The sequence below is a fragment of the Diadema setosum genome, chromosome 13, assembly GCF_964275005.1.
Source record: "Diadema setosum chromosome 13, eeDiaSeto1, whole genome shotgun sequence".
NCBI lineage: Eukaryota > Metazoa > Echinodermata > Echinoidea > Diadematoida > Diadematidae > Diadema > Diadema setosum.
The window spans coordinates 38,204,674-38,219,818 of record NC_092697.1 but is presented as its reverse complement, the minus strand read 5'-3'; the positions used below and the strand labels follow the sequence as shown (position 1 = coordinate 38,219,818).

The 15,145-nt window shown below is 38.3% G+C and overlaps 1 protein-coding gene across 1 annotated transcript in view; it reads right to left on the bottom strand.

Annotated features, from left to right (window-relative positions):
* LOC140236643 (uncharacterized) overlaps positions 1-14,744 on the bottom strand; it is a 39,493-nt gene extending 24,749 nt beyond the window's left edge. Inside the window, exons 1-2 of the mRNA XM_072316562.1 lie at positions 14,611-14,744; positions 1,090-1,271 (exon numbers count right to left, since the gene is read on the bottom strand). Of these exons, the coding sequence (XP_072172663.1) occupies positions 1,090-1,171 (82 nt within the window). The 5' untranslated portion in view covers positions 1,172-1,271; positions 14,611-14,744. The remainder of the gene's footprint in view (positions 1-1,089; positions 1,272-14,610) is intronic.
* Positions 14,745-15,145: the final 401 nt, after the last annotated feature.

Sequence of the window (15,145 nt, the reverse complement as noted above, 5' to 3'; positions counted from 1 at the left end):
AAAGGATGTGAATTGTTCCTGTCTAAGTTTTGGAGGTAACTGGACAGGAATCACTCCCAGGCTGAATCTGTTTGCCTAATCTTCTGTGGGTTCTATGACAGACCTTGTCAGGGGTTCCATAGAGGATGATTACCTTCAGCTTAGCCATCACTCTGCACGTTATTTCTTCCATCATTAAATAAAGTTTACCCATAGAATCACTGTCGTGGCTCCACCCAACTCTGATTCTTTTTGAGCATGAGGGGAAAGGGGGGGGGGGGGGGGATAGGGGATGGATGAATGATGTATAATCCCAACTGTAATTTTGGCCAGGGTCCAAATCAAATACTTCCCAACTGTTATTCATTGATCCTTCATCCGAGATTGGCATGTTTGTCGACCCACTTTCCCTTACTGGCAGGGGATTATGGGAGCAGCACATTAATTACGATAGTCTGCTTCTCATAATCCCCCATCATTCCTCAAACTGGCAACTCTCCTCATCATGACAAATAGATTATCGTGAAGCACGAATCTCGTCAAATGTTTGCTTTCTTTTCAACAGTGTCGGGATCATACAGCTAAGACTGTTTGAAAGTTGCGGCAATAAAGAAAGATGGTACGTGCCTTTGATAGCTACTCTCACTGAGTAATACCCACCCCATCCCAATCAAACTTTTTTCTCCTTCTAAAATCAAAATGATTCTGATTTGATAATAGATAATGCTAATTCAGGTATATTTTGAGTATTCTTTGTTCATAAATAAAATATAAAGATAATGAAAAAAGGGCCGTTACATTGTTTTGACCATATCAATTATTGCAATGCCATAGTTCATTTTGTTTTCCCTTCTTTGTGTTTGTTGGTGCATTTGTTCTAACACATCCTCATAATGTAGTATTGATATTGGTGGGTGAGTTTTTGATGCTTTCTATGAAAGGTATATCCAAAGTCACTGTCCTATGCATTTGAAATGCACAAACAAATCCAATCCAAATCCTTCAAGATAAATTAGAAACAGTAAGAGTGAATGAAATGCCTGAAAGAACCCTTTCTGAAGGTGCACATTTTGAATATTTTCAGTATTAAAGAAACCAAGAAACTCTTACCTGTGCCTTGAGCGTAGTAGTTCTCAAACGTGAGACCTCCTCTAGCTCCATCTCCTCCGCCCCGCATCACACCCTGCGCCATGGTAACAGAGCTCTCTAGTGGACCAGTCTCGGATGAAATTTGCTCTCTGCAACTACTACCTGGAGACTGCCTGGCTGGTTGGTTCTGTCTGTTTGTTCATCTGTGAGGCATAAACAGAGAACATGAAACAAATGAGTTCATCTCCTCAACTAATGTTGATTGAGTTCCAGCGAAAAGAGAACAAATGTGCTATACACACTGATGGATTGACACAGAATTGCAACCAAGAGGAGAAGAACCATTTGGTGTGGTAAAAAAAAAAAAAGCAATGAGTATTTAATGTGAAATTCCTTTAACAAATGGAATACTCTGAAGATGTGTTTGCCATGAAAGTTATTCAAACATTCCCCAAAGGTGACTTTGTGCTTTCCCCTTGATGATTTCCGGGACCTTCGGTTTCCACGGCCCTGAGAAGAGGATTGGTGATGAAAATTTAACCAGACAAATGTCACACATTTCCTCTGAAAACAGATGCACTTCTTGTCGGCGGTGCGCTGCAGTAAGTCAGCTGCTAATAATGATGAGCTGCTGTCATCCAAATGTTGCCGGGGGAAACCTTCAGTCGGCAGCCAAATGACATTCCAGGATGCCTCCCCATCATCTCTACCACACCAACTCACCAATCAATCTCCTTCTACCGGGGCAGAATGATCTTTTCATCACACCCTCAAGACTAACAAGTTGAACTTTCCAATTCACTTGCGGTTCTTGCTAATGACAGTTGATTCACACTTCTTCTTGTGCAGGCTCGTGAAAACTCATATCAGTGCAACCTGATATTCCTCAAATTTACAAGATTTGTGCTTTCTAATTTACGAAGACTCCCAAAGGATTTTAACAGTACACATTTGATTTGAAAAAAAAAAGAAATCAATATATTTTATCAATATTGAGATAATAAGTAGGACATAATCTTCCTGATCCATGGCATAATTTGAGAAAAACTTAGTCAAAGATGGCATGCTTCAGACCTGGCACACTAAAATGTGACCTTACACCATCCAGGGTCCTACACAGCACAACATTGGTTTACAACAACCAAATTCAAAAGGGAAATTGTTTTATTCAATACAGGAAATCCATACCCAAGAGGACAGATCAGTCAAAAAAAAGAGAAATACATAAAGAAACCTAAAGGGATGAATTTGATTGCAGCAGCTGACCAACTGTCTCACAGGGGATTACCTCAACATCTCACGTTGCAGGATGAATAAGTTTTGAGCTTCATGAAATTCATGCTTCTCCACAACCCTCACTCATCAATCTAGATCTATCTCCCAATGAATATTGCAAGCTTATATTGCAGCCAAGAGGAATTGCAGGACTTCGCTACAATATACTGGATATTTCTTTTACACTGTAAAATTTTGATGGCAGTTTTTTTTTTTTTTTCTGAATTTGCAATTATTTGATTAAGCTGAGTTGTCAGCTCCTCATCTAAAAAGTATTTATACAGAAGATGATAGCAGACTATTCATTTGTCCTGAAGTAGACATCCATCAATGCTTTCTTAATATGTCTTATTCTATGTGGTGAGTATACTCTTGTGTGAATAATATGATGGCTGGATGTATGTACTTGCTCATGTTGTACCCTTCAAATTTCTGTCTGAAAGCAACTAATTTTTATGCAATTCTTGACGGAGAAATGACACTTGTCTCAAAAATATTGCTGCGAAATAGGCTAACATTCTTCTAATATTTCACTATGAAATCCTGTAAATTGATTTGATTTATGTATGGGGCAGTACCTTATAATTCATCTGTATTAGCAATAAACTTACAAGACAATATTTCAACATCTAGACAGTGCATCTTTCAACTTTAGTGGCAAAGAGCTATTGACTGCAGTTAAACAATTTAAGCATCATCAGCCACATCATTGGTGAATACGTGTATTACAAGACTAGTAAAACTGTAGTACTAGATACATCTAAAGTCATACCAAACAAATGAAATACACCTAAATTTAATGTATTTCAAATGACAAACTGTTTAGCCATGTCACAAAGAGAAACAGATGCATCTCATATTATCAGTCTTGCCTAACATAGCACCATGAGATTATGAAGGAAAGCATTTCGATACTTCCCTCAAGAAAAATCAAACAAGGTTACCTGAGCAGTTGCAACAAAATCCTCGAATGGTTACCTGCCTAGCCAGTCTAGAGAATTTCCACAAGTTTTCTTGCTTGCTCAGACTGTATCAGCAGCAGCTGCTAAACTGATAGGTCTGTGATTTCAACATCCATCTTTTAAATGATGAGTGAAGATTGCCATCCTTTCTTCATCCTCTTCATAAAACTAAGACGACATGCCCTGACTGGTTTTGTGTCAGTCTCCATCTTGCTGGGGCATGTTTGGTAAAAGGTAAACCCTTTTTATTCCTATAGAATTTAGATAAAATTTCCAGAGGATGTCCTTGGTAAAAAATCAAAACAAACCACTGCCAAACTTCCTGGGTAAACGCCCAGTACCTGTGCACGTGACAAAAACCAATGAGCATTGTTTTCACTTTTATTTTTTGATAAAATAGAATTAAAATAGATATGACACACTAGGAAAATTTCAGACTTGCAACACGATTTGCTTGTGTGTTGAAAAGCATGTTTCATGCTACCTGAGTTATTTTCTTCTTTTTTTTGAAAACAAATTTTAAAATGTTTCTTTTAAGCATGTTTCTCAAACCCTGTTTGGCAAACATTGGTCTGAGGGTGCTTTCCTACTGATCTAATTTAAATTTTAGTTGTGTCTTAGTTTTGACCTTTTAAACTTGTACACTAACTTCAGCTATGGTGTGTGTGTGTCTATCATAGGCCTAAATAAATACATGTACTCTTGCACATGAGAATGTTTGCTGGTTGCTTCATGCAATATTGCATGTTAGCTAGCAAAGAAAAGTCACATTTTAGACAAGTGTTGTGGAACCTGATTACAAGCAAAAAGTTTTATCATCTGAAAGCCCTTTTGGTTCTTCATATCTTAACCCACTGACGACGAGTCCTGAGTGTACTTGAGCAGAGGTGTATGAGAAATGCATGTTGCAGCAAAATCAGTCTGTCCTCAACGGGTTAATCTAATCATCTCTGAGGCTGTATCTGTTAATCTCATACTAACAAGCACTTTCAAAATGAATCTTACAGTTTCCTTCAGATGTCAAAATGACACAAATGACATTTCCTTCATTCATCACCTTAAAGATTACATTCATTATAGCATTTATCATGATCTACTATGTCCAAAATGCTATACACAGTTATTACACAAAAATCATAAAACATGATATTTTGGAGAATGTTGCCACGTATATCACAAGATGTATGTTTAATAGCACAATTTTTCAAATTTATGTTGTGACAGTTTGAGATGAAAATGCTAACCACACAAACGTTGTAATATTTGTCCTCTTGATTAGTAGACCCTGGCTATTGTTCCATCACAGCCCTATTTACATACAACTCAATGCAAAGCTAATCATGCATGTGCATAACATTGGAAGAAACTTGAGATATTTCCCATAAACAATGGATCTAAGCTGTCACCACCACCATAATACAAACATTATCATTGCATCATCATAACAAACAGACATTTACTGAGTCTTGTCTACATCATGCAGGATGAAACACACCTACAGACATGAAGGACAATAACAAACTTTAGAATGAGACCAATGACATAAAAAGAGCAAGTTTTAAAAACAAGAAGAAATTCCCAAAACTTTTAAAAACAATAGCAGGGAGGAAGTGTTGCTAGTCTAGTGGTGTTTGCTCAGCCTAGAGTCACTTTTACCGAAACCCTCAGACGGACATTGACATCCTTTTTATCTTTTGTGTCCTTGTTGTGCTGAGCTGGGATATTTTATTACAAACAAACAGGATTTCTATTAAGATTGCTTTAACCTTGGACTTAAAAAATTTGGCTTTGATATCTATTTTTTTTTTTTTTTTTTTGTATTGACACCATAACTGACAGTACTGCCACTCTATCTGTTACCATATGAAATAAATATATCAAAACTTGAAAACACACACTGCTATTCACTTTTGCTCCATCATATCCGAAGGGAAGCAAGCTATTTGTTACAAAATCCATTTTTTTTCCTGTTACATCATATCCTTGCAGAAGGCAGAGTTTGATTTTCATAGAGCTTCATCATAGACAGCTCACATCAGATTAGTTATTGAAAACATCATTGTTCTTGTATGTTGATAAAGAAAGTTAGAACTTTGGTTTCCACAAATTTTGCTTCTACTATGACCTTACAAGCTTATCACGTTGCTTACAATATGAGAAGTCATTTATAGTTAAAAGATGCATTGTTTCACAAATATCAAGAACTGTCAATGAAGTATAGTAGGCATTGTTAAAGTTCACATAAAGGAAGTGAATACAACTGTTTATTCATCTCTGGAGCTGCAGTGACACAACGACATTAACACCGCAACTTGCACGTGATTAGCCGCGATGGCGCTCTCTAAGGTACCACTTATGCAAAGAATTTGTTGTGCCGCATATTTTCCATTCTGCGCCATGTGGAGGGGGCATTGACAAGCCATTTCAGAAATGATGAGCTAATTTCCTGCCGAAATGTGCAATTCTCGTTTCACTTCCAGACGCTCGGAGGGAAAAGTGCAGCGGGAGAGGACCGGCTGAACACCCTCCGGGGCGAGCGGACTGCCGACTTGCTTGACGGAAGCTATTTATCCATCAGCGACGGCTCTGCAAGAATCATAATCTGCTTGCCACAAAGTTGCCGCCACCACAGACTGAGACAAGGTACTCGCATTATCACTCAAGAGTTGTGCTAATAAGTCGAGACTCTGGAGAGTTTTATCATCAAAGTCATCAAGTGTATATCAACTTGGTGTGAAAGTCACTTAAACTAAGGAACAAAAGGATGTATCATCTCCAATGAATGCTTTCCTAATATTAATATAATCTCTACAAGCAATACAAAATCATAAAGATTTTGGCATGGAAATAGACTGTATGTTTGGTATGAAGACCAGCAATCTGTGATACAAATGGTATAAAAACAAGAAGTGTGCAGTAATTATCCATTCAAAGATAAAAAACAAACAAACCACCAAACCAAAAACCACTGGGGAAAAAAAAAGATATTTACATAAGAGTGAGCTATAAAGATTATTTCTTAAAACCTGTACAGGCAATGACATAAAGCTATTAAAAGATCAAATTCTAGATTCATATGAATCCATAAAATTGCAAATTCCAAATAACTCTAAAAATAGTGCATTTTCGTGTTTATACATCTTGACAGATACCCCCTCCAAAGGATCAGATGACATATTAAATTGGTTTTATGAGTGATATCTAATCTTGTCATTGCTATTTGGGGATCAGAAGTTGTCATTTCCATATGATATAAATCTAAAAGACGGAAAGATGTCACGGGATTCTACTTTATTGAATTCAGTACAGTAATCCTACTTATGTAACAGAAATCAACCAGCGATCAATTGATTAAAGGTAAGTGGAAAATCTTGTGCACACCAGTATACAGCTTGATTTCAATGCCCGTTGCTCCCAGGGACATAAGCATACATCTGGCTTCATCTGATCAGAGAGTGTGAGTAGGATTGTTAGTGATTAAACCAAAAGCAGCTTCATTGTCTGGGGGTACAATGAATGTTCCCCAGTGACAAAGGCGTGGCTGGTGGTAGGGGTGTTTAAGGCTGCAAGGGGAGGGGACAGGTGCTTTGTTGGTGGAGTGATGCTGCGGGTACCTCATCAATACCCCCTTGATGATGGGTTTTAGAATCCACAATGGCCATAACACCTCCTTTCTGGTATGAAGAGGTACTTTCTTTTGAGTATTACTTTATATAGATACATCCAAAGGTTTGAAAGACTGGTGGCCTACCCTCTCTCCCATTCTCTCCTTTATTCATGACAATTACCAGTAATTACCACCCGTCTCTACCAATTCAAACTGTTTATAAGCCAAAAACAGAAGGTCTTGGATTCCACCAAGATTTAAAGGGGGAAGGGGTCCCTTTGATTGGAAAAGGACGAGTTAGCAGTGACATGATACCACATGTGTATGCTCTCAAATCTCGGCAGTATATTATTGTAACTGTTGCTTGCATTCAGAACACATGCCTCATCTTTATCTGAAGTAGCAGGTGCAAGGAATGTACATGTAAGCCTCCATACAGCAAATCTGTGTTTGTGATAAGGCATATATTCATGTTATAGCTTGATATCTATTATCATTTCTATCTACATGTAGTTCATTAAGTAAGTGGTAATTCTTTTGGTTTCCCCTGAATAAAAAATTTACATTTTGACATTGCTGCTTCCAAGTTACCAGCTGAAGAGTTATACATTTACTACTAAATAATGTTCTAATCTCATATATTTTGATAAGCCTTATCTGTCAACAGCTTTGAAAAGACTATTCCCACACCTTTTCTCTCATTTAACTCACAATATTCTGTCTACTCTGACACACATTTTCTCTCATCCTCTCTTTCTCTCACTTACTGTGGTTCACTACCCTCTGAATGCCTGGGAAGTATTATATTGGTATGCACTTTACAATTAGTCTGCTGCAATTTTATTTGTTTACCTGTTTTTATGACAGAATGGTAATGGGCATGACCTCGAACTTGTATCGAGGGGCGTCCCACTTTTGACATAACAACTTTCTATTATGTACTGGCCATCATTTTCACAAAATATCTGATAAGTCTTGTTTGTTTGGAAAGTGAAAGGGCATCTGAAAGGCTTAATGAATCTGGTAACATGTTTAGACTCCGATAATTTCGGCTCTCAATGAGGCACTTGATCACCCTACCAGTCCAGGTGGAAGTTTTCAGCTTCCTGCAGTGGACAATAGAATCTTCCCAAGTTGCCATGGTAACAAGATACCACCGTGGCAATGTTAACTCAAAATATTTGCATTTTCAGAGAAGAAAAGAATCATAAAAGTTTTTATATTAAAGAGTTTGGATGACATCGACATTTAAGAATGTTACCTTTCTTCATCAATCAAAATTTTGCATTGACACCACAAACAAACAAACAAACAAACAAACAAACAAACAAGAATAAGAATATTTTATGTCACAGCACACTCTGACTTGGAGATGGTCGTCAAATGGACCAAGTTCAGTAGAGGAGAGTTTTTGTATGTTCTTCAGACTAGAAGACTATCGGGTCTCCTCATGCCTTGTGTGTGTGTGATTGGACCCTAACCAACACGTCACGGTACAGAAGTTATTGATCCTGCATATCCGTCTTTGATGAAAACTGATCGCCACAGGCCAGATTCTTCCTCCACAAAGAAAGACGTAACAGGTGATTAGATGTCAACAACAGGATTTTCTTTCACAAGATGTGAAATTACAGCTGGCGATTCCATCAAAACACCTGACCTCAAAGTTTACAGAATACATTCAACCTTTCCTTCCTTAAACTCTTCAGAATAATTAAAATCTTCAATGAAACTTGACCACAGGGGATGGTGACCCTTACTATGAGCATTTCTTCTATTACCACGGCAATGTGTTGTGATACTCAGGCAACTACTTTTTTTTTTCATTCCAAATCTATGATGTCATCATGTGTTATGAAATTGGACAATGTTGATTGAAACATAATCAAATGTCATATCCTTAATGAAGCTCATGTACAAAGTCCAATGTAAGGTATGTTCACACCCTTCCTACCTTTCTTCTGTCCATCCTTCTCTCATTCTCTCTTGCCATCCCTTGTCAGCTAATCCTAATGCCATAATCTTATCACTAATCCCACTCTTAGAAGTTGTTAACAATTTGAGACACATATCTCTGGTTGAGCCAATTGATCCAGCCTTCTGCTATCGTACGGTACATAAACCTCAAATGATGTGATGTAATATGGCTTTGCAAATGGCAGTCTGAAACTTAGTCAATTTATAAGCAGATGATGATAATGACAGGTAACATATGGAATCTCTATGTACAATTGTAAATGCACATACTTCTAAATAATCAGTCTCGTCAGGTGACATTACAAGTGGCCTAAACTTTTCATGTGGGTTATGACATTAGAATTGAGATGAAAAACAATAGTTTTAAGAGATGTCTTGTCAGCTAACACTTTACAAAGTGGCCTAAACTTTTCTTGTGGGTTATGGCATTAGAATTGAGAAGACAAAGGGATACAGAATGAACAAGAATGGAAAGTAAAATTGTTTGTTTCACACTGTCAAATGTAATAGCAGAAGTGGTTAATTTACTGTCGCTAGAAGGCCTATATCATCATATATACAATGTACAAAATCAGGAAGAAGGTCAAAAGGTAGCAAGAAGTATGCTATGGTGAACTTCAATGGGTGTTTGCTGACTCTGTAGAATGGGTTCCTCTGGAGTGATGACAGTCTAAAGCGTGTGTCATTGTTTGTACATTTAATGAATAACCCTGGAGATAAGACTAGATAAGACGGGTTGCTCATCTTGGTGACTTTGAGAATGGTTCACCTCTCGTAGAGTGCACAGTCCAGCACTGGTGGTAGGTGGGTATGTGATGTTTAGAACGTATCGTCAGCGCACAAGAACTTTGGAGCTTTAACATACTGTGCGGTAATGCCCTTTTAGTTCTTATCCAAAGGTATAGCATTGCCAGTAGCCATATTCAGGACTCCCTGTGGCTACATACAGCACCACCCATACATCAGCCTGTTTTGAAAGGCTGTTGTCAAGCAGTGTTTCTGTACAATAAAACATACCTCTATTTCTGGTTATAGTTCCCTTTACACATTCCTTCTTGCTATTTGTTACATTAAAAAAAAAGAGATATTCATCACACTACTCTTTACAGAAGTATTCAACTGCACATAAATAATTCTGATATTAATTGACTGGAAACTCTGTCAAACATATCACTTTGTGGTTACAAATTTCACATGAAAAATACCTACATGGTTATGATAAAAACACTGTTGTTACAAGGAATTATTGGACTAATGATCGAGTAAATGATTAAAAAGATTAGTTTTCTCACATAGAAGCTATTTTTACAACTTTTTTAATGTTGTCAGTCTCAACCTCACTGCTAAATGGACATTCTCCATTTTGATGCCACAATCTGCAATGAGTACAAAACCTTGCTATGATGTCTTGTGACACACATTGTGGGTGTTCAGCATACATCTTGAGGGTAATTGATGTCTCGTTTCACAAATTGGTGCAAAGTATTCCCCGCAGAAATCATGGGAGCAGGGGAGGAGGAGAAAGAAACCCAGCCGTGACTCACCCGTGATTACAGGTGCTTTACAAAACGTATGATGATGGTGGTCCTTTTCCTCAAGTCACAATGAACACACAGCAAACTTTGCCCTCGAAGGAAGGAGTTTTGTCACAAGAGCTGAGAGAACCAGAGCATGCAGAAGACGTCAATGTTAACAAATTGCGAGAGGCGGTGTTTGCCTAAAACGGGCCATGAGGAGAGCGTGAACAGAACGACCACTTCTTGACAAACTCACGCAGTCCGCAACAATTCTTCATCTATTTATTTCTCTCTCTTCTATCTTTATCATATCTTCTGTTGTATTAGCAGGAACTGAAGTCATCCCAGTGCTGCAAGTAGGGAAACCAAATACTCCTACACATGACAGAATGCCACAAAAATCATCAACAAGAATGATGATTCCTGTAAAAGTGACTGCACCTTCAAGACCAGCACTCCCACGCAGGGACAGACTACCACCTTCACTCATTATACCGGTATACCCAGACACCTTATGATATACTATGAGGAAGATTACTCACCCAAACATTGCCTTGGGTAAACAGCCTTACAATGAATGGTGCATAAATATTTCCCCAAATTGGCTTTGTAGGGAGACAATGCAAAAACTGGTCTAGACACCCCCTCTATCCAAACACAACAGATAGACAGATCCTCAAGGTTATAATATCATTTCTTTTGGTTGAATAAATCCTCTTCTCCATTCCTTGAGAGAAAATATTTGCTCCTGCTTTTCACTGAAGACACACAAGAATTAACCTCCTCCCCACCCCCTCAAAAAAAAAAAAAAAAAAAGGAGTAAAAGTAATGCTTAACTAATAGTGTCAGAATATTGCTCATTTACAATGGTCATAATCTAAACTCCATCAAAATGAATTTGGAAAGCCAAAACTTGATGTCTACTTTCAATATGGAAATCTGACAGTGTTGAAATGGTATTGAACCCACACAGCCTATTAGAAGTGGAACAAGGGTTGCTATCTCTGGTATCAACTTTATATATGTGGAATCACAATATGCCAAAGAGAATGGGTTAATATGCTAAACAGAATACACATGATCAATTCCCCAAAGGCAAATTATCAATTGTGCACTCAGGAACCACCTGCTGTGTGGAATTAACCCATTCACTATAAGATTATGAAATCTTCATGTAGACTTTGTACAGCACTGACCATGTATCAACAAACAATGGGTTAAAACTACTAAGAACAACTGTCATATTTCTAGGGCGATGATTTAAAGGGATATTTCATATTCACCAGCTCATATTGGACAAAAGGCAACTCCACAAATATCTTTCTCATCTTGTAATCACATTTTAACACAACGTAGGCATTTTTTAAAGACAATTTCAATCTAGAAAGGGAAAAGTGCGCATGAGAGTGGGCAACCCCCCCCCAAAAAAAAACAAAACAAAAAACAAAACAAAACAAAAAACCACACACAGAGTTTTTGCTGAACCTGCCATTTGGTTAGAATAAAAAAATAACAGAAATACATGCTCATCAGACTTGCACCAGAATGCAGCATGCCAGAAATATTAGTGCTATTTCATATTTCTCTACCTGAAAAGGTTATTTTAAAAAATTGTTCCTGTGACTGAACTCTTGAGTTTAGCACCCATTATACGACTCCTGTCAGTCTAGGCGGGGATGGGTTTCTTGTCAAAGATCCGCATTATCACCTTTCTACCACCAGAGCAATGTCCACGCTCACAAAAGCAAACACCCCATCAAATAGGCGCAGGTAAGCTGCAATGTGCACACCATGTAAGTTTGTAAAGTGTTTCAGCTCCACAGGTTTGTCCCTAACCTCTGCCAAATCCCACAGGTCAGTCAAGTAGGCATAAATTTGCCTAAATGAAGGTAACTGTATATTTGCAGACAAGATATGTATATGAGAAGTCAAACATGGAAACCAACCCCATGTTTACACATACCCAGTTGTTGGAATTCCATCAATATCAGCATTTAAATACTCGAGAAATAATTTTCCATACAAAATACATAATCTTTAGCACAGAGGGAACTATAAAGATTATGTATGATAACCTCCTGTGACATTTCATATATACACGATGCCATATAAATCACACACAAATATGTCAAGGGGTAGGGCTAGGACCAAATCGTCATTCAATCTCGGTTGCCTGCTCAGGGTAATTGCACTGCTGCTTTCATGAAAGTGGGAAAATAAACTACTGGATGACAGAAATTGATGCTTCTCCTGTGACCTTGTGGGAAAAGAAAGTACACCTCTCCCGGAATCGCGCAATGCAGCCTTATACAAAAGGCTTTGCTAGTTCGAAAAAAACATTCACTCACTTTCCAATCATTGGGGATATCACCTGATGTATGGCAGATTTGGGTGGATTTCATTCTTCACCCACATTTCAGCAACAAACTTTAAAGAATGCCCTCCAATATTTTTCCTTTTATCGTGATGAAATATGTAGAAACATATATTTTTAGAAGGCTTGTTACCAACAGAAACACAGGAACACATCATGCACCAAAGTACATCCACACAGAATTTCTTTAACTAGGACTTAGCTACAATCAAATTCCAAATCTATTTGAAAGGCTATGGCATTGCGGAAATTATTACACTATAAAACTTTGGGTTTTTCAAGTCATGAAAAGAAAAAAAAATCATGCTATAGCAATCACTTGAATATCATAAGCCTGACAACCTGCTGATGGAATATAATCACATTTGCCCAAGTTACAAATATTTAATTCAACACCTGTAAACACACACACTCACACACTTAATTTTTTTTTTATCACAATTTTTCCTTTCAATAGTTAAACTACTTGACCTGATCAATGCCTGGTTCCCTTGGGACACTAAAAGGACACCTGTTCACTAGGATAAAACAATTTCCCCGATAGCAAATTCTGCAAGTCAGCTGCATGAAATGGGACTTCTGTGGGCTAGCAAATAAGGCTGAACAAAGTGTGATCACAACTTGATTGCCACATAAACACAACCTCCTTTACCCCTGTACCCCGTAATGCTCAGGGATCACGGCGTCAAAAGATGGATGTGGTACCAGCATATTCAGGACAATGCTATCAATAGTCAAGAGGATCTGACAGGGGGCATGTATGTTCCATACCAGCCTAAAACAGGTGCATTATTTACTGCAAGCAGACAGTCAAGGGTGGTGTAAAGTGACGATCCCATACAGGCAGATAAAGATGCGCTGGTTGAATTTGGAATACTGCAACAAGTGCTTCAACAGACATAAAAACATTTCCATTGCGGAACCAACGAGGGAGCATCTGACATGAATACATTGAATCAATCATGCCATAGATATAGAATACAATAAAGTGGGTTTGACAGATTCTAAAAGCCGATGGAATGCGCTTCTTTGATATCCTTTGCAGCCATGAACTATCATGCATGTTTCCCATAACAGCAACGCACCTGTCTCTCCTACTGCAAGAGTGCAAACAGAATTGCTCTTTTTCCTTGTGAGGACAGCAACAGTGTATGCAGTGAATCGAACACTGGTCAATATTTCAGTTTGTTTGCATGCCTGCCCCCATCTGTGATTCTATATGATGCTCCTTGTTTGACGACAGTTGAGTTTATGGACCAGGCGTATCATTGACAAATATGATATTTAAACATATAGGGCCTATCATCTGTCTTCTATAAGAATTTCAATTAAAAACAGACCAACATGTATTTCTTTGAAAATAGTGTTTCATTGCACTCTACTAGCAGAACATCAATTCATCTCATCAGTTTGAATGCTATTTTTCTGCTTTTTCTCTTTTGATTTTCTTCTGTCATTTTGGTGTAATTGTGGCAAATTGTTGTAGGTCTATATATTGACTGACTCGAAAGCTTCATCTTGCATCAAACAATTACAAGCTAAATTTTGACATGTTTTTGCTTGTAAACATCAACACATTAAGTCTCAAAGGACCATGACTTCCAAATGTCAAGTCCCATCATGTACAACCAGTTTGCCACTGGTAATGATGAGTTTAATGGTAATGCATCTTAATTGTCTTAAACATTTGGCAATCTCAATCGAGTTATTTGCTGTCCATCAATGAAGAAACATTCAGTATTTAACACAGCCAATCGAGCTAAACGGCATCATGAATCACAGCACTGGAGACCTGTTGGGACTAATCAATTTCAATTTCAGAAATATTACCTTGAGTTCCAAATTTCCAGCTGCATTCATGGAGGTGAGTCAGCAACATGGGGCATGGAGTGCTCCTAGAGGTGAAAGTGGAGTTAATTGATTGGGGCTAGTGTCTAGACAGCCAAGCCGTGATATTGATCATCCAACCAAGTGACGAAGCAAAAAATATGACTTCCAAGCACCGCATCGACATCCGTATGAAAATATACCAGGATGAAAATAGCGTAATCTATCCAAGAGTTAACATCCGAGGAGTGATTCCATTATTAATAGTCACAGGTTCATCCAACAAGAAGTGATCCGTTAGGAGCCCCGAACATCTTTCCCCCATCCATCAACAGTATGGAGATGTCAGGACCAAGCGCAGAGAGTAAGCTGCTCGTGGTGCTACGCCTGAAGGGACGTCTCGGCCAAACTCCTGGCTACCCACGGGGTCCACAGCTCTACTGGATGTCGTCCAATAGCAAGGCTGTGCACTGGAAGAGGAGTGCGCTGCGACTGGGACCACCTCTGACAAAAGACGGAGTACAAAGTGGGTCGGAGG